Genomic DNA, 27,106 nt, shown 5'->3' with positions numbered 1-27,106 from the left:
GAGCTGATTCTGTATGTGGTATAAAGTAAGGGTCCAACTTCATTCTTTTGTATCTGGATATCCAGTTTTCCCAATACTGTTTTCAGAAAACACTGTCCTTTCCTCATTGAATGGTCTTTAGAAATAACTTGATCACAAATGTGACAGTTTATTCCCGGGTTCTCTGTTCTGTTCCATTTGTCATATATCTGTCTTTATGCCGGTGTCACACTGTTTTGATTATTGTAGTTTTGTAATAAGTTTTGAAATCAGGAAGGTTGAGAACTCCAGCTTTTGTTCTTCTTTTTGAGATTGTTTTGCCTATTCAGGGTCTTTGAGATTTCATATGAATTTTAGGATAGATTTTTCATTTCTGAAAAAAACGAACAGAAAACAAACGCTGTTGGGATTTTGATAGGAATTACACTAAGTCTGTAGATTGCTTTGGGTCGTATTGACATTTTAACCATAGTCTTCCAATGCATGAACACGTGGGATGCCTTTCCATTAATTTGTGTCTTTTTAAATTTCTTTCAGCAATGTTTTGTAGTTTTCAGTATACATGTCTTTCACCTCCTTGATTAATTTATTCCTCAGTATTTTACTTTTTTATGCGATTGTATATGGAATTTTTAAACACTTCCTCTTCAGACTGTTCACTGTTAGTGTTTACAAACACAGCTGATTTTCATGTGTTGATTTTGTACCTTGAAACTTTACTGACTTTGCTTATTAGTTCTAACGTGTGTGTGTGTGTGTGTGTGTGTGTGTGTGATCTTTAGGGTTTTCTACCGGGGGTGCCAAAAAAGTGTATACATATTTTAAGCGATGGTCAACGTTGCTCAAGCAGTAGTTCGCCATAATCAGAAGTGTCTGGATGCTGATGGTAACCACTTTGAGCACCTCTTGTCATTGCAGATGTCAAACGTGACTTGTATTCATCTTTGTTATCGGTATATATTATTACAATTTAATAGTTTTTTCCTTTCTTAACATGTGTATACATTTTTTTGGCACTCTCTGTGTATATAAGATCATGTCATCTGCAAACAGAGATCATTTTACTTCTTCCTTTCCAATTTGCATGCCTTTTATTTCTTTTTCTGGCCTAATTTATCTGGCTAGGACTTCCAATGCTAAATAAAATAGGTGAGAGCAGACATCTTTGTCTTGTCCTGAATTTAAAGGAAAGCTTTCAGTCTTTCACCTTTGAATATGATGGTACCTCTGGGTTTTTCACATATAATCTTCGTTCCTAGTTTGGTGAATGTTTTCATGATGAAAGGATGTTGAGTTTTGTCAAATCCTTTTTCTGATCAACTGAGATGATATTGTATTAATATTTTTATCTTCACTATGTTAGTGCAATGGGTTACATTGATTTTTGTATGTTGAACCATCCTTGCATTTTAGCAATAAATCCCACTTGGTTATGGTCCTTTTAATATGCTGCTAAATATTGTTTGCTAATATTTTGTTGAGAATTTTTGCATGAATATTCATTGTAGATATTCGTCTGTAGTTTTTTGTGTAGTGTCTTGTCTGGCTTTGGGTTCAAGGTAATGTTGAGCTCATAGAATCAGTTTGAAAGTATTCCCTCCTCTTCAGTTTTTTTTTTTTTGTTTTGTTTTGTTTTAAGAGTTTAGGAAGGATTGGTGTGATTCTTTACCTGTTTGGCAAAATTCACCAGTGAAGCTATCTGGTCCTGAGCTTTTCTCTAGTGGGAGGTTTTAGATTATGGATTCAGTCTCCTTGCTACTTCCTCGTCTGTTCAGATTTTGTTGGATTGTGTATTTTAGAAATGTATCTATTTTATCTACTAGGCTATTTAATTAATTGGCATGCAATTTTTATAGCATTCTCTTATAATCCTTCTTATTTCTGTGTCATTGGTGGTAATGTATCCTCTTTCAACTCTGATTTTAGTTTTTTGAGTCTTCTCTCTTTTCTTAGTCTAGCTTAAAGGTTTGTCCATTTTGTTGATCTTTTAGAAGAACCAGCTCTTGATTTTGTTCATTTTTTTTCTATTGTTTTTTTTATTTTTTATTTTGTTTATCTCTGCTCTAATGCTTATTTTTTCCTTCCTTCTCCCAAGCTTTGGGTTTAGTTCTTTTTTTATAGTTCCTTAAGGCATAAAGATTGTTGATTTGGGATCTTCTCCTTTTAATATAAGCATTTCAAGCTATAAATTTCCTTCTTAGCACTGCTCTCATTGGATCCCCGTAGATTTTGATATGTTGTGTTTTCATTTACGTTTGTCTCATGACGTTTGCTAATTTCTCTTGTGATTTCTTGTTTGACCCATTGTTGTTTTTTAAGAGGGTGTTGTTTAATTTCTACTTATGCTGTTGATTCCTAGTTTCATTTCATTGTGATCAGAAAAGGTCTTGTATGATTTGAGTCCTTTTAAATTTGTTAAGACCTGTTTTGTGTCCTAACACATGCTCTAGCCTAAAGAATGTCCCGTGTACACTTGAGAAGAAGTGTATTCTGCTGCTGGTGGGGAGGGTTCTGTATGTCTGTTGGGTCTAATTGGTCTATAATGTATTCCAAGTCCTCGGTTTCCTTATTGATCTTCTGTCTGGTTGCTCTTTTGACATATCTTTCAACCAGATCCTCTGGCTGTGTTAAGATGAGCCTCTAGGAGGTGGATGCAGGCAGACAAGTGACAGGTTGCTGTGTTGACCCCGGAGAGATGTGACTTGGACCAGAGAGAAGACTGGGTGACAGATAGGACTTGGACCAGGTCCAGCTTTATGCCTTGGACCTCACTGGGTTCAGAGAGGGGCCAGTGGAGGGAATGAGAAATGGTTCGACTCTGGGTGTATTTTGATGACAGAACCAACATATTTTACTGATTTTTTAGTCGTTGGTAGGTAAAGGAATTCACCCAAGGTCCTACAGCTAGTAAGTGGCTGAGTCAGGATTTGAACCAGGCCTGTCTGGCCCCAAAGTCTTAGCTCTTAATTATGCTTCTCTGAAAGTGCTCTCGACTCAGCTGCCTGGATTCCACCCCCTCCCATCATACCTTCCAGACAGTCCACCACCGTCCACTACTCAGCCTGAACCCACTCTCTCCACCCCTCTGTTCTCAAAGGATATCTGGGTCTGGATGCTTAGCCGCCCCCTTCTGACAGGTTCTCAGACCCTGGGTTATAGGCCAGCATCACCGTATCCTGCCTCAGGGGAGCAAAGGAAAGAGAGGGTTAGGTCCCTGGGGAGCGGAGAGGGGTGGGCAAATGCTTTGAGACCATGTGGACTAATGGCCTGTTATAGACAGAGCTCAGCCCCTGGAGTCAGGCAAACTTGGATTTAAGCCCTGACTCCACTCACCAGCTGTTTGAGCCTGGGCACGTTTACGCCATCTCTCTGTACCTTTGCTTCCTCCCCTGACAAATCAGGATAATAATGTTGCTGTTCTGTTTACCCACAGTTATGGAGACAAGAAAACATTCTTTCCATTAAAATATTCTACCAAAGCCGAAGTTGATCGTGATCCTTTAAGCCAGGGGGGGTTCAAACTGTGGCCTTCGATCCATTGTTAGTTGGCCCGCAGCAAATTCCAAAAATACATTTAGTTTCCTTAAATAAACCCGGTGAGGCGATACGTACTTCACTTCAAGTGAGTGGCCCGGCTGTTTGTGTATTTTACCGCATATGGCCCTTGGTGAAAAACGTTGAAAAAAGTTTGGACACCCCTGCTTTAAGCCATTCATTCCTCAAAAAGAACTTTATTGAGCACCTACGATGTGCCAAAACCAGAGCTATAAAGCAGGGAGACACAGAACGCTCAGCTTTATGGGGCCCACAGCCCGGCAGGAAGGACAGATGTTGACGAAAAAGAAATTATAAATCTGATCGGGGTTGTAAAAGCAGCCATTGTAGGAAGCCCAGCAGGGCAATTTAATCTCCCAAAACAGGTCATGTTTCACCCGGGACCAGAATAATGGTAAAGGAGCCCAGGTGAGGTTCTTGGCAGGTGAAGCATGCACGCAGCTAATATTTATTGCAGGCACACTGTGCGCCAGGCTCTGTGCTCAGCCTGTGGTGCGCATGACCTTGTCCAGTCCTCCACAGCCCGCGAGGCAGATGCTACTCCTATGAACCTTGACCCAGTGAGAAGACTAAGGTTCAGAGAGATGACGTGACTTGCCTGAGGAAACACAGCTAGTAGTTAGAGGGACCAGGATATGGTAGCTGAAGCCAAGAAGGAAAACACTGTTATAAGTTAGAGTTCCAGCTCTGCTGCATCCTGGCTGTGTGGCCGTGGGTGGGCCAGTCTGCCTCCCTGCTCCTCAGTTCTTACATCTGTAAAATGGGCTCATTCCACAGGCATGGCTGGATAGTTTTCAGGCTTAGAATTGCTGCTAGCCAAGCCCAGCTTGCAGCTGGCTGAGCTCAGAGGTCAGCAGCTGTTCACAGGGAGAGTGCTGACTTGCTGTGCCAGCCCTGGGGCGGGCACGGCCGTATGTTTTTCCTGAGAATGTGGCCAGGGGATGCTCCGAGGTTTGTCTTCCCCTCCAGGAAGGAGAAGGAACCAGAAGGGAGAGAGGGGAATTTACAGCTTGAGGGTGCTCTCAGATGGGTGCTCTGATGTGCTGGCATGGCTGTGTCTGAATGGCCCACAGGGCAGCCCAGAAGGGAGTGGGGGCCTGTTGGGGTGGGGGTGGGGATGCAGGACATTGCTCCCTTCACATCACACTGTGTGCTCACATCACAGCCCCACTGTGTGCTCACATCACAGCCACACTGTGTGCTCACATCACAGCCACACTGTGTGCTCACATCACAGCCCCACTGTGTGCTCACATCACAGCCCCACTGTGTGCTCGCATCACAACCACACTGTGTGCTCCCTTCACAGCCCCACTGTGTGCTCCCTTCACAGCCCCACTGTGTGCTCACATCACAGCCCCACTGTGTGCTCCCTTCACAGCCCCACTGTGTGCTCACATCACAGCCACACTGTTGTAGAGCTGAGTCCGGCCCTTGAGATCATCTATTCTGACCTCCTCAACCTCAAGTGGGGAAACTGAGTCCCAGAGAAGACACACTTTGCTAAAGCCCCACAGTGACTCCCGCAGAGTGAGGTCCAGAATCGAGCAGAGCAGGGTGGTGTTCAGGCCACCACAGGGTCACCTCCGTGAGCAGGGTCACCGTGGCCCTTCCAGGGCCGAGTCTCCCATGCCTAGCACATCAGAGATGCTCGAGAAATATTTGTTGAGTATGGTAGTCGAGTATGGTAGGAAAAGCACACAGCCTGGAAGTCAGATCCGGGCTGGAATTCCGTCTCCACTCTGGGCCAGCTCCACTTCTTTGGGCAAGTGGCTTCGCCTTGCTGGGCCTCCATTTCCCAAAAGAAGATGACACATCCAGCTGGTAGGTGCCCGCTCGGGGTTTGGAACCCAGGTCTGCCAGACTCCAGGGCTGAGTTTTCACAGGACACCCTCCTGATTCTTTTACATACCTGTTTCACTTATTCTTTCATGCATTCAGTCATTTAGAAAGTATTTATTGAGCACCTACTGTGCACCAGGCACTCTTCTAGGCTCCCTGGATGCAGCAGTGAACGAGGCAGGCGAGGCCATGCCCTCGGGGAATGTATATTCTAGAGGAGGGAGACAGACAGTAAACAAGCACATAGGACAGGCATAGTGTAAGTACTTCATAACAGGGGAGCTGTAGTCGGGGATGGGGGAGGTGGGGAGAGGCCTGCCTTAGCTAATGTGGTCAGGGAAGATGACATTCTGTGTGACACCTGAGAGCCGGCCATGCAAAGAGCCTGAAAAATGTGTGTGGTGCTGTCCCAGGCATAGGCCTTGGACCTACAGAAGATGCAGTGAGGAGGGTGTGCAAGGAAAGTAGTTGTTAGAATGTCCCCTGAGTTGCATTAGGGTGCCCTCTCCAGCTGCCTTCCCTTCCAGGTGAAGCAGATCATGGAGGAGGCCGTCACGCGGAAATTTGTTCACGAAGACAGCAGCCACATCATCTCCTTCTGTGGTGAGTCTGTGGCCCCGGGGCCTGGAGGACTGGCTTCTTTTTCTGTGGGCTCCCTCGGGGCAGTGGGGCGTATGTGCGGAGGTGTTCGCGTCATTTTTTTTTTGCTTCGTAACTGAAGTTATTTTCAGATTCCAAGGGGACTTCATTAGAGACTTTGGAAATATAGAAAAGTCTAAAGAAGAAACTAAGCGTGACCTCTGTACCCCATGGAGAGGTGAATGTGGTTCACGCTGGAAGGACTGGCTCCCATCCGTGACCCTCCCCCAGGCGGCAGTGGTTTTGCCTCTGAGGAATGGGTTCCACAGCCTTTCCTCCCTCTGCCTACGGCTGTTGCCAAATAAAGGGAGAGGATAGATGGGGACTTAAAAAAAATAGGGAATTAAGATCTATCAACACATCCTGAGGGATCGCAGCCCAGCTGGCTCAGCAAAGGAGGCAGGACCGGGCTCAGAGCGTGACTCAGGCTTCTCGCCTTGAACCAGCTCTGCTCACGAAGTTCCGGAAATAACTGCGCTGCCAGGTTTTTACTGCACTTTCACAGTGGTTAGGGACGTGTGTTTTCCATGGCCCTGAAGTCAGGATTCAGCTCATAATCAGTGTGCACATATAAGTGGGCGTGTTTCTATCTTTCTCCCCGAAAAGCTTTTTATGTCATGACTGGAATGTCTCATCGTGAAGGACGTGCTATAATTCCCCTCTCGCGATCTTGGCTCTGTGGAGAAGCCCACCAGCTTCCGTCCAGATGGCTGGGGACACCATGCGTGGGCCTGCAACATGCTGAGCACACGCCCTGACCTCAGACCCTGCTGCTGGCAGTTCAACCCCTTGGCAGCCAGGCTGACCTGGGTTCAAATCCCACCTCTGCCATTTTTTTGATGGGTGACCTTGGCAAGATCTAATTTTTTAAAAGTGAAATGTGTTTATTTAAATATATGTGAATATTTAAATGCATGTACCCAAGCTTTTTCTCCTGAACAGTTTCCTTTGCAAATAAAATAATATGCATGTCCAGTTCAGGACTTGCTAACATTCCTACCAATTAAAGACTTAGAGGAAGTGGTAAAAATCTTAGTAATTCTCTAACTCTGATCAAGGTTTTTGGATGAGAGAAATTTGATGGTACTAAATGGGGCCTAAAGTACCTTCTTGAGGTTTCATTTATCTGAGGTTCCTAACCGTTTATCAGTGGTTCCTGTGAGCCATTTTCAGAAAGAATGAAACAACGTGTACAAAGCCTGAATGATTAACTTATTTCAACATAAACAATGGAAATACTGGGTATGGAAGCACAAATGAAGGTATTTGAGAGATCCTCAGCCAGAAAAAATTAATTCCATGGGCAGATTAGGCAATATGTGGACATTCTTTCCAAACCAAGCCATTGTTAATAAAACACCAAGACACACAGTTAAACCAGAACTTCTCAGTGTCTCTTCTTGCACATAACATACCCTTGGCTGGGCTCTTGGCCCTGGGCGTGCGGGCCGACTCTTCCGGGAGGTGACAAGAACTAGAATGCTCACTCCCCAGGTTTGATAACAAGGACTAGGTGAGGCCAACCTCTAACACAGGGCTGACACACCGCAGGTGCTCAAGAAGGAGTAGGTCTTCCCATAAACTCATCAACACTGACTAGGTGCCTATTGCACAGCAGAGTGAGCTGCCAGGCTTCTGTGTGAGACAGGAGGTAAGAAGGTGCGTAACAGAGAGCTATCCAAAGTACCAGAACTGAAATAGGGGCCTTCAGAATGGCCTGCACAGGGCCTGTCTCCAGAAGGGACCACTGAGGCCCAGAGAGGGAAAGTGAATTGTCTGAAGTCACACAGCAAGTGAGTGGCAGAGCCCAGGCTACAACCCAGAGCTGGGCAGGGCCTCCAGTGGAAACACAGAAATGGGAAAAGGATGACTGAATCCTCTTCCCTTCGAGTCCTTTGTGGAGGCATGAGTGTTGTGAGCAAACCTTGGGCTCAGACCTGGGTTTGAATCCCAGCTTTGTCACTTCATGGCTGGGGGGGGGGGGTCCCTGGATAAGTTACTTCACCTCTCCAGCCTCATGTTTCCACATCTGAAAAATGGAGATGGTTTTCCTTTCTTCCCTGTGGTCGAGCTTGAACGAGACCCATCATGTCAGCTGTTGCTGGAATCAGAATAGTGATGAGGACGATGTGATTCTTTAACCCAGTGAAAGTGGAAAGTCCTTCTGTCCAGTCTCCCTTCCCCCATTAACAGGAGGAACATGTAACATTCAGAAAGCACTCGCTGTGTACCCAGCCGTGTGCTAAGTGCTTCCCATGAAGGTTTTCCACCTCATCCAGACAGCAACCTTATGAGGTTTGTGTTCATACTGTCCCCCTTTCACTCGGAGGAAACTGAGGCTCAGGGAGGGCAAGTAATTGCCCAAGTCACACAGCAGGGTAGGGCCTGGGAGAGATGTGAACAAAGACAATGTGACCTTGGGTGGCGAGTGTGGATTAACCACTAGGCTCTCTTGTTTCCTTTTGAGGGGGAGGAAGGGGGAGAGGAAGACATGCTTTTGCCTGTGACGCTGTCACAGATTTGTGATTCCGGGGAGCCCAGCTCTCCAAGGCGCCGCTGTGTGACAGAAGCTCCGGCTGGGCTGGGTGCCGGGGAGCGTGGGCAGGGCAGGGCCAGCTGACGCGTGTGTCCCCACAGCGGCTGTGGAGGCGTGCGTCCTGCATGGGCTGCGGCGGCGGGCGGCCGGCTTCCTGCGTAGCAACAAGATCGCGGCTCTCTTCATGAAGGTGGGCAAGAGCTTCCCGCCGGCGGACGAGCTGAGCCGCAAGGTGCAGGACCTGGAGCAGCTGATTGAGAGCGCGTGAGTGCAGAGCACGCCCCCTGGAGGACAGCCCAGGCCCCTCCGTGGGCGCTGCAAGAGCCCCTGCCTCCCAGAACTCTCTCCACTCTCCTTTCTGCTCCCCAGACCCGCCCGACTCTTTCCCACTGCAGGGCCTTTGCACGTGCTGTACCGTTTCCCTGCTTCACACCACTGGTCTTCATGGCTGGTTCCTCATCATCATGCAGGCCTTTCCCTAGCTGAGTGTAAATTTCAACCCTCACCCCATTTCTCTTCCGTGTCACTCTGTTTATTTTCCAATTGTTATCACCATCTGTCATTAGTTTTATTTATTTGTTTACTGTTTACTTGATTGTTGTATCTCTCCCCTTCTTGACTCTGATCTCTATAAAGACAGGTGACTACATGTGTGTTATTCCCCATTAGGTCCCCAGCGTCTGAGAGAGCCTAGCACATGGTAAATGCCAAAGAAACAGTGTCACGTGAATAAGTGCCTCTTATAAGCCAAGTCCTGCCCTAAATGTAGGAAGACCAACGTTTAATAGAATCAATCTGGTCTCTGTCCACGTGGGCCTCTGGTTAAAACTCACATAGAGGCAACCACTGAAGGGGAGAGGCAGCTTCACTCGCTGGGCTTTTTGGGCAATTGTATGTGTTACGGGGAGGCTCACGACCTGAGTGTGTGTGTACATGAGCGCCTCTCACCAGAGCCGCTCCCAGAGTCCTGACCACACAGCCAAACCCCCGGTCTGGAACCTGGTCGGAGATGGTAGATAGGGTTCTGCTGGTGGCTGCACAGAGGACCCTGTTAGGAAAGATCTGGAGCTATGATTGGGCTTCTTGGGAAAGAGTGCGTGGATTGATTAGCCATGTCTGCACCAGGCAAGGGAAGGGAGAGAGTGCCTGCCCTGTGTTTGCCTCCTCTGCCTTGGGTGATCACTCCACTTCCCTGGATGAGAAACGGCCCTTTCCTTGACCCGCAGGCCCTGCCTGTGCAGGGCTATTGGTCAGAACTGCACATGGGCAAGGCTTTGGACTTGGCATTGCTAATCCCCATATGGTAGCCGACTCCTCTGCCACCTGGGTCCCAGGTGCCTTCCAGTCCATCTGCTAAATTCCCAGGTGTTGCTGATAACGTCTTAAAGGGAGGGATTTCCACAGGCCTTCCGTGATATTGGCAATGACTTGCTAATGAGGAATTAGAGATGCCCGTGCCATGTGTAAGGGAAAGCCATTCATTCGTTCACGCAGTCACTCATCCGTGAGCATACGTACTGAGCCCCTGCTCTATGCCAGGCCCTGGGCTGGGCCCTGCAGATAGACATGAAGAGGGCCCATGCCTGCCGTGTGGTAGGCCCTCAGGAAGTTATTTTATTAAAAAAAATAGTAATCAAATCGCTTAGTCCATGCCCTCAAGGTCACAGTATGGAGGGGAAAACAGAAAAGTGAGCAGGAAGTTATGCTGCAGAGTCTGAGGGGGCCACAGAAGAGGGGCTTCTTCCCAGCTCTGGCTGGTCCGCGAGGGCTTCCTGCAGGAGGGGATGCCCTGGCTGAGACCTACAAAGAAAGAAGGGATCAGTTGGGAATGGGGTGGCGAGGGCAAGCAGGAAGCAGCAGTTCATGGAGAGTCCTCAGATGTGAGTCTAGTGGCCTCAGGGATCTGCAGATGTCGCCGTCTGCCCAGCTTATGGGGGCAGAAAGGAGAGTGATAAAGGGAATGGATGGAGAGGTGGAAAGAAAGAGGAGGCTCGTGGAGCGTCCCTGCCTGTAGTGTTTGAAAGCTTGCTCCTGAAGGGCAGTGCGGAGCCACTGAAGGGTCTGTATAATCTGAGAGACAGAGACAGAGAGAGAGAGAGAGAGAGGTATCAGTATGAGATTCTGGCTTGCCCCTCAACAGTGTGTGAAATTGTTTTACCACATCTTCACGTTCACTGGGTATTGTTAGTTTTTTCAACTCTTTACCCATTTGTCAGGGGCAATATAGTTTCTTGTTGTTTTAGTTTGTCATTTCTTCATTTCCTAGGGAGGTTGAACATTTTTGCCATTTGCATATTGGTCCTGTTAGATTTCCTCTTGCGAATATCTTTTCTCCTCCTTTACTGGTCTTGAAGGCGAAACCAGATCCAGGGCCTCCAGGAGAATGTGCGGAAGCTGCCAAAGCTGCCTAACCTGTCCCCACTCGCCATCAAACACCTATGGATCCGCACCGCTTTGTTTGAGAAGGTCCTGGACAAAATTGTTCATTACCTTGTGGAAAACAGCAGGTGAGCTGGAAAGAGCAGACAGACCCCTGGGTACGCTCTGCCTCCACCTGCTGGCAGCCTTGGGAATTGCACCCTCTTGCGCAAAGCCACTTTATCTTTTCCCCCTCGATGTGCACTTGATTTGAAAGTGATTACATAAAGGTCTTCTGAATATTTGAATCAGAACTAGCCTAGCTTAGAACCTTGGGAATACTCAGGTGTTTAATAGCAATGCAGGGTCTTCACATTTAGAGTACGATATGAGGATTTTGAGGTCTCGGTAATCTTCCCTGTACCGTGAATTAAGCTCACAGGCTACTCCCATGTGGCCATAGGACAATCACTTAGCTCCTCTGTGTCGCTGATTTCTCTTTTGGTAAATGGGATGGGGATTGCTGCCGCTCTGGAGAAGAGATGAGAAGGGGAGTTAGCACGTTAGTTCCAGCATCTTGGAAGTGCTTAGTGATACTCTACATTTTCTCTCCTAGCTCAGAGTTCCCTGATGTAAAGGTTTTATAGCATGAATCCTCTTGGCAATCATGCATCCATGCATTCACTCATTCATCCAGTAAGTATTTAATGAGCATCTACTATGTGCCATAACCTAGATGTTGGGGATACGTTGGTCTTACCTGTCATGTTAAAGGGCTTGGATGTCACGCCAAGAGCAGTGGGGAGACACTGCAGAATCTACAATATGAGACTTCTCCTGACCAGCACTACTTCCGAGCCAGAGAGAGAGAGAGAGAGAGAGAGAGAGAGAGAGAGAAATATTTGAGAATCTCCCCATCTTTTGATATATGAAAGGGCCTGTTTGACCACATTTTCACACACAGTGGGTATTATAATTATCTTTTATTCTTTGCCTGTTTACTAGGAAAATATGTGTGAAAGTACAGAGCACAGTCCTTCCCCTCATGAAGCTCACATTGGAGCAGGGAGAACAGGCACATAGTGATTGTGATAATATGCGATGAGCGTTCCGAGACAGGTGGGTCAGGGAAAGTGTCCTGGGAGACGTGACAGTGAAGCTTCCATTTGAAGGGTGTGTAGGCATTCAACCAGGTGAAGGGGGTGGGGAAGAGTGTTCTCAGCAGCAGGAACAGCAGGTGCTAAGGCCTTGAGGCGGGAGAGGAACGGAAAGAAATCCAGTTTCTGGGGCTGCAGTTCATCTCCTAACCTTCTTGTACATTGTAGCATGTCTCTGCCCCCTGCCCTTTACGGGTCCAGGGCCTCTGACATTATTACCTTCAGGGTATGACCTGTGTAATTCTGCGGAACAAGTCAGTCGAAAGGAATTATTCATCATTTGAGCAGCAATGCCAACCTGCTGTTGCATCATTAAACTTTTTGTTTTACATTTTAGATTTCTATAGAAGCTGCGACATTAGTGCAGAGAGCTCTTGCCTCCCCTCATTGATAACATCCTATATAACCAGAGCACACGTCTCAGAGCAAGAAGTTGCTTCAATACTGTTAACTACAAACTTGCTTTGGATTTCACCAGTTTTTACATACTCATTCTTCTTGCTATGTCGTTCTATGAAATGTTGACACATACATAGTTTCATGTAACCACCACCACACTCAGGATGCAAAACTGTTCGAAGGAAATTCGTCACCCTAACAAAACTCCCTCGGGTACCTTCTAACCCTCCCTGCTCTTTTTCAAGGCAGCATTTCCAAGGTTTGTGGTCATGTAACTGCTGATTTTGGGAAGGGAAATGGAATGGTGGAATGGAAAGTGTCTTGGAGTATTACCTTCAGGTCTGACACCAAAATGAGTAAACATGATGTTGAGCGCACCCAGGGCATGTCAGGTCTGCCTCAGCCAATATTCTGGTTGAGAGAAGATTTCTTTGGGCTAAAATTACAACAGTGTTGCCATCATTTATTGAGAACTTCCTGGTGTCAGAGTCTGTGCTGTTGCTATACGTGCAGGTCAACATGTATTCCTCCCAACAGCCTGGGCAGATGAGTTGTCATTCTTCCCATTTTGCAGTGAAGCTCAGAGAGGGTGGTCACCTGTCCTGGGGCACACAGCGAGGGAGGGAATGGCCGCACTGGACTCCCACTCAGCCTGTCTGACTCCAGATCCTGTGTCCTTCACCCCCAGCTATAGGATGGGAAAAGCTGAGCCAGCTGGGTGTAGCTCATGCCTGCATCCACCTGCTGTGTGGCCTCCAGCCAGTCACTCACCCTCTCTGGGCCTGAGATCCCTCGAGAGGTCAGAACAAGGTCCTTTCCCACTCTGAAATTTTGGTAGTCTCTAGACTGGATGAGGTTTGCAAAGAATTGGAAACCGCTACACAACGACTCAAACAAAAACCGAAAACGCTCAGTACGAACACTGCAGTGTTGATGGCGTCACATGTTATTTGAAGAGTCAGAAGCCAGGGGGCGGTTTTGAGTGTGCCAGGCCAGCGTTGTCCACATTAGTTATCTGCACAGGATATAGCCTGTGGGGACAACCATAGCTAAGAAGCATTTTATCGCCTCAATAATAAGGGCAGACATCATCTGTGCCTCTAAATGACTTCCTGTCTGAAATGGAAGATGCAGTAGAAGCAGACAGAACCAGCCAGGCCTCAGCCGCTTTCCACCTCATTAAGGCTTTATCATAGCCACGTATTAAGCAGTTATGTGCAGAGCACCATGCTAAGCGCCTTACATCCATTGTCTCTCTGAAAAGTCCTTCCACCAGCCCTATGAGATATATGATTATTATGCCCATTTTACAGACGGGGCAGCTGAGACTCACAGGTAAAATGGGTGACAGGAGGAAGATTGAATCCAGTCTGCCCTTAACCACAAGGCCACAGTGGCTTGTGCGCCCTCTGCTGACCACCATCCAAGCCTGCATGTCCTTTCCTCTCTTGCCAGTAAATACTATGAGAAGGAAGCTCTCCTCATGGACCCTGTGGATGGCCCCATTCTTGCGTCCTTGTTGGGTAAGTGATCCAGTTCTCTGAGCTTCCTCTGAATCTCTGGTCTTGGCTCATGGGGCACCCCCTTAGAGCCCCTCTCACCCCCCCCCCCCAGCCTCCCCCCAGCCACCCATCAAAGCTTACCTGTTCCCTGTCTCTGGCTTCCAGGCCCTTGTGCTGGCTTCTCCTTAGCAGGACCCTGGGGCACCCTAGCTGGCTAGAGTGGAGGGGTGGTGAGATGGGTGGCCCAGCTGGTAATAGACGGGAGGGCGGTCTTTCGGGGGCTATGGAATGCCAGCTCCCATCTGCTCGGCAGTGGGGCCCTGTGCCCTGGAGTACACCAAGATGAAGACGGCAGATCACTTCTGGACCGACCCCTCGGCCGACGAGCTCGTCCAGAGGCACCGTATCCACAGCTCGCACCTGCGGCAGGACTCACCCACCAAGCGTCCCGCCCTCTGTGTGAGTGGGGTGGACAGTGGGGCCCTATGGGGAGTTAGGCTGTGTTTCGGACGTGGTGTGGGGGCGGGGAACGGAGTGGGGCCTTGAGGTCACTCCGGGCCTCATCCTTTGCCTCCCCTCACACTGCCAGATCCAGAAGAGGCATTCGAGTGGCAGCATGGACGACCGGCCCTCGCTCTCCGCGCGTGACTATGTGGAGTCCCTGCACCAGAACTCCCGGGCCACCCTGCTCTACGGCAAGAACAACGTTCTGGTTCAGCCGGTGAGAGTTCATCGTGGGCCCTGATCTGCCACGGGGGCTTAGATCCAGCTTACAGAGGAGGCGCTCCCTCTGGTCCCAGGTGGCTCCTCCTTTCCTCATCCAGCCGTCCACCCGCTCACCCATCCATTCATTCATCTGCCAATATCCTATCCATTCATTCATCTATGTGCCAGTATTTCCTTCTAGTCATTCATCCATCCATCCATCCATCCATCCATCCATCCATCCATATATCCATATGCCAGTGTTTCCATCCATCCATTTGTCCATTTATTTTCCAGTCTATCTGTCCGTCCACCTGACCACCCAGCCATCTTTTCATCTGTGCTCTTGTTGCTCACTCATTCTGCAAACATTTATAGTGAACCTGCTGTGCACTAGATGCTCAGGATATCGCGATGCATGTCTTCATGGTCAATATATAGTAAGCACTTCCTATGTGTCAGGCCCTGTGTGAAGGGCTTGTAATGGTATCAGCTCTTTTAAACCTCACCACAACCACTTGCGGCAGGGACTGCTAGCATAGATAATAACATGGAGGCCCATACAGGCAGGGTAAGGGGCAGGTTTGTGATTGGACTTCAGGCCGGCCAGTGCCAGAGTCTGTGCCACTTGCCCGTCACCCTCTATGCACCAGCTCTGGACCAGGTCGCAGGATGGGTGGTGAGCAAGGCATGTGAAGCCCCTACCGTCATGGAATATCTCCTTTGCTGTCCCCTCCCCAGGACCATTTGGATAAGCGTGGTGTTTGGGCTCAGCTGGGGAGAAGAGAGAGAGCTATTAGCTATTGCAGCTCTGTGGTCACAGTTTCAATCACTGGGTGACACGGAGCAAGTCACTTCTCCCTCTGAGCCTCACTGTCTGCGTCACAATGGGTACAAGATCCTATTTCCTCAGAACTAAGAAGCCATGAATTTAATAGGCATCATTTTTTAATATAACCATCAGGAAATAAAACATGCAATTAAATTAGATGCAGTGCTTTATCACTTGAAAATTTTATTTTACGCTTTTTGAAAGAACTCTTTGAGACATATTTGGATATAGCGTTTTTCTTTCCTATCATACATTACTCATATAAGTACACGCAAGGGAAAATATAATTGCAATATATTAGTTGAGATAATCCTAAAACTTCTTCACATTTTAGGGTGCAATCTTCTGTTTCACTTTTTGACTCAAGTCATTGATCTCTTTATTTTCCCACCAAATACAATTTTCTGTTACATCAAGAAAAATGGTCGACAAACTCTAGCCCATGGGCCAAATGCAGCCCTTCACCTGTATTCAGAAATAACGTTTTCCTGGAACATAGCTGTGCCCGTGTGTTTACATATTGGCTGCTTTCACGCCACAATGGCAGCGTTAAGTGGTTGCAATTGAGCCTGTGTGCCTTGCAGAGCCAACAATGTTCCCTATCTGGCCATTTACTGAAAAAGTTTCTGACCTCTGATCCAGAGCATGGGAGGCACAGCATTTCTTGCAGCCATTGCACTTGGTTGTTGATTTGCAAGCAAATCTGGAATTGTGGACACCCCTGCAGTGGTGAATATCACATCAGTGCTCCCTTGCTCGGTCCCCAGCCTTCCTACCTGCACAGTAATGTTTCCATTCAAAGCTGAATCATGCACAGTCTAATCTTCCTGAAGACATTTCAAATAGCACCTGTATCCCTCATATGATGTAACCACCACACACAGAACTTAATTGAAGTGACAATATGAACGGCTGTGACCGAGTTTGCACGAGATCAGGCAATGACAACTACGTCACAATGGTGAGATGCTGCTGGTTGTAAGATGCAGCCCCATTTCAGGTACATTCAACTTTGAAAAACAAATCGGCGTTTTAGAATTGGTGAAAGACTGCACTCATGCTCCCTCATGGGGTTGCAGGCTTGGGTGGTTCAGTTGAGACCATGTGTGTGGTGCTGAGCCGTGTTTGCTACAGTCTGAATGCTCAGTAAAGGTTAGTTGTCTGTCTCCACGTGTTGTTGAGGTGCTAGAGGGACTGCCTACTCTATGGGTGAGGCTTGGAGACACTCCCCTCAACCACCCCTCACTTGGGGTTAAACAGAGCAGGTGAGAAGCTCTGCAGGCAAATTTGGGAAGGCAGGGAGTCAGGCTGCTGGGCGGGAATATGGTGGGGCTATTGGGGAAGGGGCTTCTGTTTAATGTCCGGGAAGGGGACGTAGATTTCAGCTGCCATGTCTTTCTGCCTTAATACTGGCCAAAAAGATGGCATATAAATGCCTTCTGTTTTGTAAAGGGTGGTGTTGAGAGGGACAGAGCCCCTTCCTGGTTTTAAATAACCCCTCCCACTCCCCACACCCCACCCCCCGCTTGCAGCAATGCCCCAGGACCTCAGAAGGGAAGTCTGAGTGGGAAAGTGCTGGAGGTGGGCGGCTTTCACAGCTGGATCCGTAGAACCCATCCTGGGTGGTTGGCCGTAAATGACTTTGCTTAGCGTGCCTACCTGGAAGGAGCTTCAGGGTCTTTCAAATGGCCATGGCCTTGGAGGGAATGACCCAACCTCTTGGTTCTGGTCATGTGTCCTTGAGTCACATGGGCCGGGGCCCACCTCCGCTGTGACTCTGGCACTACGACCAGGCCTGAGTCCTCCTCTCTCTGCAGAGGGATGACATGGAGGCTGTCCCGGGGTACCTGTCCCTGCACCAGACGGCTGACGTCATGACCTTGAAGTGGACGCCCAACCAGCTGATGAACGGGTCTGTGGGCGACCTAGACTACGAGAAGAGGTAGGGCGCAGGTCCCTCCCCTCCCACTGGCACGGGGAAATGTGTCCCCTGTCCCCGTTGCCCTGTGCCTGTCTGATGCTCCCTCTGGTTGTTACGGCTGCTTGGCTCAGCTTCCCTGCGACTCTGGCCTCAGGGGTAATCCAAGGACTTGGGAGGATCCAGAAACCAACTGGAAGAATCTTAGGGTGTGGGAATCAGGCAGAGCCCTGGCCAAGACACCACCCAGAGAGAAATCTTAACAAAGATCTCATAAGCCCACAAACGGCAAATACTCCCCCATCTGCTGCCACCTTTCCCATCACGGAGGAGAAACCTGAGGCTCATAGAAGCCTCAAGTCACACTGCTGGCACCTGTGAAATCAAGGCTCTGGAGTGGCTCTTCTAACTCCTGCCCGAGGACACGTGGTGGCCTGGAGATAGAGTCTGAGTTAGTCAAGGATCTTAGATACGGGTAATAGAAAACCAGACTCAGGCTGACTTAAGCATTTGCTCCCATGAACTGAAAAATCTTGGGGCAGTGGCCTCAGGCAGGACTAGATCCAGGGAATCAAATGATGAAGACCTGGACTCTTGCCATCTCTTGGCTCTGCGTCCCTGACTGTTGACCCCATTCTCAGGCAGCCTTTTTCTTGTCATGGCCCCCTACATCTCCAGACTTCTGTTATTCTTACCGCTATTCTCCTAGCGGAAAGGAGCATGTCTTTCCCAGTAAATCTAACATAAAGCCTATAATTGAAACTCATTGGTTCTGCTTGTGTCGTGGAACCATCCCTGAACCAATCACTGTGGCCAAAACAGTGGAATATGCTGATTGGCCAGGCCTGGGTCAGGTGGCCATTCCTGGTCCTGAAGTGCACTGGTGTGTGGGGTCAGCCTCAGCCACGTGGTCTGGGGGTAAGTGAGGGGGATTCCTTGGAAAATTGGGGTGCTGGGACCAGAAGAAAGGGAGTTAGAGGCTGGGAAGACTGATACAGATGTTGGGGACAAGTGGGTCCTGGTGAGAAGGGTAGAGGAGCCCATGGGTGTGGTCTTCTGGCCTTCTGGGCTCTTCACCACGATGAGGTGGGCAGGCATCCTGCAAACCTAACCTTCCCTCGCTTTCCAGTGTCTACTGGGACTATGCCATGACCATCCGCCTGGAGGAGATTGTCTACCTGCATTGCCACCAGCAAGGTAGGGCCTGCAGGGGGAGCGCGGGGCTGGGCGTTCCACCCGGATTCCCTGCCTGCCCCTCCCCATTATTTTCTGTGCAGCCTCAGACAGTTGACTTCATCTCTCTGAGTCTCAGTTTTCCCACCTGTAAAAACAGCACCTACTCATGGGGTTGCTGAGAGAATCAAATGACGACTGCTAAGGGCTCAGCATCAAAAGCATCAAACCCAGGATGTTAGTCGCTGATACTTACTGAACGCTTATGATGTGCCAAGCGTGGTTCTAAGTATTTACATGTCTGTTATTTAATCGTCACAACAACCCAGCGATAGGGGCTCCGTCATCCCAAGCTCAGAAGTGAGGAAGCAGCTTGGCACAGAGACACACAGCCTGTAAGCCCCAGAGCCTGGACTCGAACCCACATCTTAATTACTCCAAAGTCAGGGCTGTGCAGCTCTGGGGTTAATAACTAGAGTTCCCCACGAAAAGCAGAGGGCCATCCTGTTTTGGACAGCAAGGGATCTGTGACCCACCCAGGTATAAAACATGAACCTTGTTTGATGAGATAGACCTGGGTTCAGCTCCAGGCCCTGCCACTTACCAGCTGTGTGACCCTGGAAAAGTTACATACCCTCTCTGAGCCTCGGTTTTATCATTTGTAAAATAGGCAATAATATATATGCCTCAAATTTTGAGTACTACAATAAGATGGTGCCTTTAAGATGCTGTACTTATGTACAGTATGTGCTCAATACATGCTAGCCACAGTCAGCTTCTGCCCTGAGAAGGTGTAGGTCTGAAAGCCTCCATACGGAGATAGGTCAGGTAGATTTGTAGCGTGTGCTTGGGGGCATTGTTTTCCTTTGGTGGGTGGCTGCAGGGAGACAAAACCACACTCTTCTTGACTGTGTCCTACAGTTCCCAGTCAACGATGATGGCAGGTGGGATGAAAGGGACTCGGGGGAGGTAAAACCTGCCCTTGGCCTTCTGCCCAGGCCTTTCCCAGAGCCCTGGAGCAAGTCCATGGGTCTGGCTCAGCATACCTGGGGGTGGGAGGTTGGCCGGGAGGGCCCCGTCCCTGTGCCTCGTAGTGACTTCCTGCTGGGTTTTCTGTGGCCGGTCGTGGTGACAGTGGACAGTGGCGGGACGGTGGTGTTGGTCAGCCAGGACGGGATCCAGAGGCCGCCCTTCCACTTCCCCAAGGGAGGGCACCTCCTGCAGTTCCTCTCCTGCCTGGAGAACGGGTTGCTCCCTCATGGGCAGCTGGACCCGCCACTCTGGTCTCAGCGGGGAAAGGTGAGTGATGGTGGGTGGGGGTCAGCAATGGGGAGTGATCACTCCTGCCCCTGGGCCCTGTGTGGCTTCCCGGGCTCAGGCACACCCCATCAAGCCCCTTGGGCTGTTCAGGTTGGGGGACGGGTGCATCCCAGGCACCGTGCATTGGGACATGTTCTTTCAGGGCAAAGTATTTCCCAAACTGCGCAAGCGAAGCCCTCAGGGTTCCTCCGAGTCCACGTCTTCAGACAAGGAAGACGACGAGGCCACAGATTACGTGTTCCGCATCGTCTACCCCAGCCTGCAGTCTGAATTCGGTAAGCTGCCCGGTCCCGGGGCCCCTGGAAACGACCCAGGCATTTGGAACAAGAAGACAAGAGGTGTAGATTGTGCGACTGGCAGAGAGACCTGAAATCAGGAAGTGTGTGTCTTGGCGGCCTCGGTTTCCCCCCAAGTGAGAACAAATAACCACTCTCTACTTAGCTGATAACGCTGCGGCTGGCCGGGGGGTGGCAGGGGGGGTGGGTAGGGGCAGTGACATGGGCTCTGGAATCCTGGTTGAATTTGGGCAAGTCATTTCAACCCTCTGTGCCTCAGTTTCATCACCTGTAAAATGGGGATGTCGATGACAGCTATTTCATAGGGCTCTTGTGAGGATTACGTGAAATAAGGCATTTGGCACAGAGAGAACACACAGATGTTAGCTGCTGTTTTGTTGTTGTTATTGTCCTTCGACATACTGTTGTAAGGATTCAATGACCGAGTGGAAGTGATCAGTGTAAAGCCCATAGAATAAGGCCTCGCACACAGTAGGTCCTCAATAAATGGTAGTCAGAACAGCAGAGAGGACACGAAGCACTAAGCTCTAGCACGCCCGATGACAATAGGTGTCCAGCAATTCGCCTGGTGACTGCCGGGAAACACGCGCTTAGCGAACGGAGGCTGCTGCTCTTAGATCATCGTTACCAGGAGGATTGAGTGAATTCATATCTGAAAAGTTCATGGAAGGAGGCTGCATTTATTAAGCACTGTAGGGATGTCTGTTAAATCGGTATTAAGTTACAGGTTCTTTCTATTAACCTCATTTTATTTAACCCTCTCTGTGGCCCCATCAATCGATCCCATTTGACAGACAATGGCTGAGCCTCTCTTTGCTTAAGTGACCTCAGCTCGGCAGCAAAGAGGTTCTTTCGAAAACAAATGTCCTCCCAGAAAGGATGGACTAACCATACCAGGCCACTTAAGGCTCCATCTCTCATCCATCGCTGAGTCGGATCCAGGGTGTGGGGCAGGCTTGGCAGTAAGGTCCTACGTGGCTTAAAACCACATTTAGTGTGTTTTCACCCGTATGTTTCTTCATGGCCATTTCCGGCATCATTAAGAGCCACAGAGTGTCCTGAACTGTTCATTACTACATCTGTTCCCACCCAGATCAGGGTCTGGAGCCATCCCAGCCTCAGCACCACAGCTCACACCGCCCCACCAGACAGCTGATTCATCAGAGAGGACCAGATGCCCTGTGGCCACCTTCCAGAAAACTCTCTCCACAAGGGCTCTTCCTCCAACAAATTACTTGGAGGCTCCTGCTGGGAGCCAGGCTGGGTGCTGGATGTCCCTTATTTGAGGAATATCAATGTTAGCCTCTTGTGGCTCTCTGCATGTGCCAGTGGAACAGACGCTAGCTATGCCCACCCACACCCCTCTGTGCACGCAGCCCCACTGCCAGCCTCAGGGTCTCTATGCCTGAGGGGTTTCTCCAGCCACCAGGGTCCTCCTGCCCATGGGTGGGGCACATTAGAAGTGTCAGGGAATGAATGCTCCCTGAGCAGCCCTGAGCCAGTGACTGAGAGAGGTGGGGTATCAGTGCCCCAGCTCCCCCACCCTGCAGCGAGAAGACTGAAATGTGCATTGCTCCGAAGTCTCCCAGGAGATGGAACGCCAATTGCCCACAGCCGTAACTAACGCTTCACTCTCAGCCTCCCCTTCCCATCTCACTTCACCTCTCCCTACCTGTGCTTCTTGGGAATACCTCCTGAATAAACTACGTGCACTTGAGTCCTGACTGGATTTGCAGAAAACCCCGCTAAGTTAGGTTATTTAGAATGGGCTTTCCGGTCTCGGCACTACTGACCATGTAGAGGGTACATGGAACCGTTCTTTGTGACAGGGGCTGTCCTGTGCATTGTGGGATGTTGAGCAGTGTCCCTGGTCTCCCTCCACTAGATGCCAAGTAGCAAATCCACCCCCTCCCCAGAAATGTCTCCAGGCATTGCCAAGAGTCCTCAGGAGGCAAATTGCCTCCAGGTTGAGAACCGCTGGTTTAGAGAAAAGAAAACATCACAGCGTTCAACTCGGCCACAGCAATGTGGCCACGTGACTTGTTCGCTCCAGCCCTCATTTCCGTTTGTGTAAAATGGGGGTAAGAGCACCCCCCACCCAGGATCATATTGTGAGAAGTCAGTGTGATGATACATCAGAAACACCTACCGGGACAAGTGACAAATGTTTAGTGAGCAGTGGTAGATATCCTGTATTGAGTGTCACTGTGTGTCAAGCCCCCCACAGCCCTCCCAGGCAGGGACCATTGGCATCAGCATCCTCTGTTTTTCAGAGGAGGAAACTAAGGCACAGAAAGGTTAAGAAACTGGCCCAGGGTTGCACAGCGAATCCTTGGCATGGCTGGAAATTGAACCCAGGTGGTCTGGCTCCAGAGAATGTGCTTCTCACCCACCACTCCATGCAGATTGTTTGGTGAGATGAGGACATTCTGGTTTCACTCTCTTCATCTTCTAGGTCAGGTTGAGCCCATGTGGACATGGTGACCCCATTCTTGGTTGATTTTTTTCGGGGGCCTGAGTCACACAGAGTTTAAAAAAAAAACAAAAAAACCTTATGCTTTTTATCTGTTAGAGACATGAAATCCTTTCTGGAGAAGCAACTAAATCAGAACTCGGCAGACCCCTTCTTATGGGCCACTTTGGCCCACTGCCTGTTTTTTGTAAATAAAGTTTTATTGAAATAGGGCCACACCCATTCATTTATGTGCTATCTGTGGCTGCTTTCATGCCACAACAGTGTGGTGGAATCATTGTGACAGAGACCGTATGGCCCAGAAAGCCAGAAATATTTACTATTTGACCCTTTAAGAAAAAGTGTGCAGACAGATGCCTACCTTCAGTGATAAGAGAGAAAAGTGTCCCCCTGTGGGAGGGAACGTGTGGCCACACATGGTTCTAAACTCCCTTTCAGTATCGTCTGACCCCTGTCTTCACCCCTGGGTTTTTTACCTGCCCCTTGTGCACAGAGGAGGCAAAGACAAGTTCTAAAACATTTAGATTTCACCGTTGGAGAAGGGCATTTTCAGGCGGCTTTGTGGCTGTGACTGCCTCTGCATGTCCGGTGTGGCGGGTGAGCGCCCGCCACGTGTGCTTCCGAAGCACCTAGTCCAAGTTGAGGACTAAGGACTAGTTGTGCTGTGAGTGTGGAAGACACACCTGGGGTTTTGAAGACTTGGTACAAGAAAAAGAATGTAAAATATCACTACTTTTATACTGATGATATGTTAAAATGATAACATTGTGGATATATTGGGTTAAAGAGACCATATGAGTGTATTGTTGAGATTGATTTCACCTGTTTCTTTTTACCTTTTCAGTGTGGCTACTAGGAAATTTTAACTTATGCATGTGGCTTATATTGTATTCCCATTGGACAGTGCTGGCCTAGCACAGGGTTTCTCAACCTTGGCACTGTTGACATTGGGGCTGAATAATTATTTGTGTGTGGAGGGCGGGGAGTGCCTTGTACATTGTAGGATGTTGAGCAGCGTCCCTGGCCTCTACCCATTAGATGCTAGTAGCATCTAGCTCATTCCCAAGGTGGGACAACCGACAATGTCTCCAGACTTCACCAAATGTCCCTCGGGGGCCCAAAATTGCCCCAGTTGAGAGCCACTGGTCTAGGGCATGGATGGTATGGGGAGATGATAGCCAAGGGGAAAAGAGCTGAGAAAGCAAGAATGGGATCTGGGCGTCTAATCCCCTGGGTGGAATCCTGGCTCCACCACTTACTAGCTGGGAGTCTTGGGCATGCTGCTTCACTATGCCATACCTCAGTTTCCCAGTCTGTCAAAGGGGATAATGCTGGTACTTATGCTCAGTAAGTGGTAATTGTTGTTAGTGGAAAGAGACGGGACTTCAGTGAAAAAGACCAGCTATGCCAGTTACTACACTACCTGGTGGGGCCTTGGATGATTTAAGTTGTGTCGTCATTCTGAGCCTCGTTTTTTCTTCTGCAAAATGGGAAAAGAAATACATCCCTTCCAGGCTCCTATCCTCTGCCTAGCATGGCCTCCAGCACATAGTGGGCACTTTATGAATATATCAGCATTCTTTCTTCCTCTGATCAAACACACTACGTGGGAGGAGGGCAGGGGAAAGGTTCAAGGCGTGAGGAATTGGTTCAGGCGCTTCGGTGTTTTGCCTACCCTCAGACCTTCCATTTCATGGTTGCTTTTTGTTTTGTGTCTCAAGTTGTTCCCGGTCCCTCGTGCAGCACTTCCCCTGTCTCCGTGGGCCCTGCCTGGACGGTGGTTCCTGTGGGCCAGTCTGTGCTGGTGGTAGCCAGGGGCAGTCGGTGGGCACAAACCAGATTGGATGCCACCTTTCCCACACCAGGCTTGAAGCAACAGCCCCCCAGTAATGTCTGGGCACCTCCTCCCGCCCCTGGGGGCTGGGTGCTGGCCACCTCTGCCATGTTGTCATTTGCACCTTTGTCCCAGTAGAGATGGAAGTAGAAGACAAATTGATGCCCTTATGCCATCTAGTCTCCACCCTGCAGGACGCAGGTTGGAGTGGTGTGGGTTCCGTAGCAAAGGGATCCATTGGTGATGTCTGCAGGGTGGGAGGGGCTGGGGGCAGAGGCGTGCTTGCCACTGATCAATGCTTCCATGAGAGTGGCTAAGAACTAGGACCACTATTTTAGAACATTTTTCAGGGGCTTACGGGTTTTTCTTAGCCAGCTCATTGGTGAGTCTGCCTGGAGAGGACTAGTATAACAAGCCATTTTCGGTGACCCCTAAAAATCTCATTCTTTAGGCAGCTTTCTACTCTGTCACTGGGTAGGGGCAGACCCTGTCAACTACTGAGCTCTAATGACAAGGGTCGCCAGGTCCACAACTCCCCCTGCCTTTGGAGCCTGAGGGAAGAAGCCAAGTATTATCAATCATCCTTGAGGACACCTGGCATGTGGGGCAAATATGCACCCCCTTAATTTCCTAGAGCATGGCTTGGTGAACTATGGTCCAAAGGCCAAATCCAGCCTCATTCTGGACAGCCCAGGAGCTGAGAATGGTTTTTACATTTTTAAATAACTGAAAAAATGAAAACCAACAGAAGAAGAACATTTTGTGACAGGTGAAAATGATACGAAACTCACATCTCAGTGCCCATAAATAAAGTTTTATCAGAACACACTCATTTGTTTCATTTTGTTTGTGGCTACATTTGCACCAGGACAGCAGCATTGAGTGGTTATAATAGTGACCAGGTGGCTTGCAAACTCAAAAATATTTTTCTACCTGGCCCTTTACAGGAAATATTTACCAAGCCCTGTCTTAGAGAAAAGAAGAATTTTGCACCTGTCTAGAATTGCCAAGAGGCCAGGAAATTAACTATAGAAATTGTAATGCATACAACCATGTCACTGGTCTGTTTGTTCTGCAGCATTGCAGAGGCTGTGGTTTTCATGGAGCTGGGAAAGAAAACAGTAAAGGAAACTATAAGTGCTGTATCCTGGGAGCAGTTGATCAGGAATCACCAATGTCCAGGAGTTAGGAGATCAGTCGTGCCCTCTTGGTTCTCAAATGTGGCTGCTGTATCATTGTTTTTGAAATACAGACCCAAGGGCTGTATCTACAGGAGGTTTTAATTCAGTAGGTCAGGGATGGGATACAGGCTTATATGGCTTTTTAACAGACCCCCACGTGATTCTGAGGGGTTGCCAACCTGTGTGAGACCTGGTTGGTGGAGCAGCTGTATGGCTCAGGACCATGGACAGCGCAGGTGCCCTCATTGGGTGGGGGGACAAAGACGACACCCCACTGGGTCCTCCCCCCACCCTCAACGTTTGCACTGCCTCCTCGGACTGACGAGTCAGGCTCCCTCTGTTTCACTGTCAGAGAGTCTATCACTGGGGACTCGAGACCATCAGCCCTCCCCAGAAGCCCCCCGCAGGCTCCCCTTCCTTCCTGTCAGCTTCCTGTGAGGACAGCTGAATGACAACATGGTGAGGCTTGGCCTCCTGCTCTGGGATTGGGCCTGTTCTCTTGGCTCTGGTCTCTCTCTCTCTCTCTCTCTCTCTCTCTCTGTTCTGTTCCTCTCTCTTCATCTGTCTTTCAGCTCTGCCTATCTGCTGGTGGCCCCAAATCTTGGTGGTGGCTTTCATTGTGTCAGATGGGCTCAAGGACCTGGGTCAGACAATGATTGGGGTCACTGTTTCCTCCTGTGACATTCAGGGTCTTTCTCTATTCCTGTGCTGGCCTGGGAGTGGGCTGCTTGCTTTGGGGTGAGGTTTCTGGGATCACATAGGCTTACCCAGGGCTCTTCCTCTGCCCCTTCTACTCTCCGCAGCCCCCCAGGACCTGATGGACGTCTCTGTGAGCCACCTGCCATCCCTATGGCAACCCAGTCCCCGCAAATCGTCCTGCTCATCCTGTTCACAGAGTGGCTCGGCTGACGGTGGCTCCGCCAATGGCTGCCACCATGAGAGGTATGAGGGTCTTGAGCTGTGGACGGAGGGAACAGAAGGATTTACCAAATGTTAATAGATCCCTGCTGCTTGCCCTGCACTGACTTCAGAGGCGTGAACGTAGGCTATGGAACCATCCAGGTGTAGGTTAAATCCTAGCCTTGCGAAGTCCTAGCTGCTGGAGCTTCCGTACCTGTATCAGTCAGGATAAACAAGGTATGTCGCAGTAACAAACAGGCCTAAAAATTTCAGTGGCTTATTACAGCAAAGGTTGATTTATCACTCATGTCGTATATCTATCATGGGTCAGCTAGGGACTCTGCTTCTACATCAAAGAGCCCAGCTGATGAAGCAGCCACCATCCTGAATATTGCCAGTCACAGTGATGGGGGAAAGGTAATTCTGGAGAGGCTTGAACCAGCAATGAAACGCTCCTGCCCGAATGCGGCACCTGTCATTTCCACTCACACTGTATTGGTCCCATCC

At 49.2% G+C, this 27,106-nt stretch overlaps 1 protein-coding gene across 2 annotated transcripts in view; it reads left to right on the top strand.

The window, feature by feature from the left end:
* Positions 1-27,106, top strand: part of SGSM1 (small G protein signaling modulator 1) — an 82,503-nt gene that overhangs the window by 21,617 nt on the left and 33,780 nt on the right. Inside the window, exons 3-14 of one of the 2 annotated variants that reach the window (XM_074321892.1) lie at positions 5,904-5,979; positions 8,653-8,815; positions 10,906-11,058; positions 13,921-13,988; positions 14,281-14,426; positions 14,557-14,688; positions 17,322-17,446; positions 18,552-18,619; positions 19,731-19,894; positions 20,058-20,190; positions 24,406-24,570; positions 26,503-26,641. In XM_074321892.1, the coding sequence (XP_074177993.1) occupies positions 5,904-5,979; positions 8,653-8,815; positions 10,906-11,058; positions 13,921-13,988; positions 14,281-14,426; positions 14,557-14,688; positions 17,322-17,446; positions 18,552-18,619; positions 19,731-19,894; positions 20,058-20,190; positions 24,406-24,570; positions 26,503-26,641 (1,532 nt within the window). The remainder of the gene's footprint in view (positions 1-5,903; positions 5,980-8,652; positions 8,816-10,905; positions 11,059-13,920; positions 13,989-14,280; positions 14,427-14,556; positions 14,689-17,321; positions 17,447-18,551; positions 18,620-19,730; positions 19,895-20,057; positions 20,191-24,405; positions 24,571-26,502; positions 26,642-27,106) is intronic. The other variant, XM_074321893.1, reaches the window with a different exon arrangement.

This window comes from Rhinolophus sinicus, linkage group LG16, assembly GCF_036562045.2.
Source record: "Rhinolophus sinicus isolate RSC01 linkage group LG16, ASM3656204v1, whole genome shotgun sequence".
Taxonomy (NCBI): domain Eukaryota; kingdom Metazoa; phylum Chordata; class Mammalia; order Chiroptera; family Rhinolophidae; genus Rhinolophus; species Rhinolophus sinicus.
This window is presented reverse-complemented; position numbering and strand designations above follow the sequence as displayed.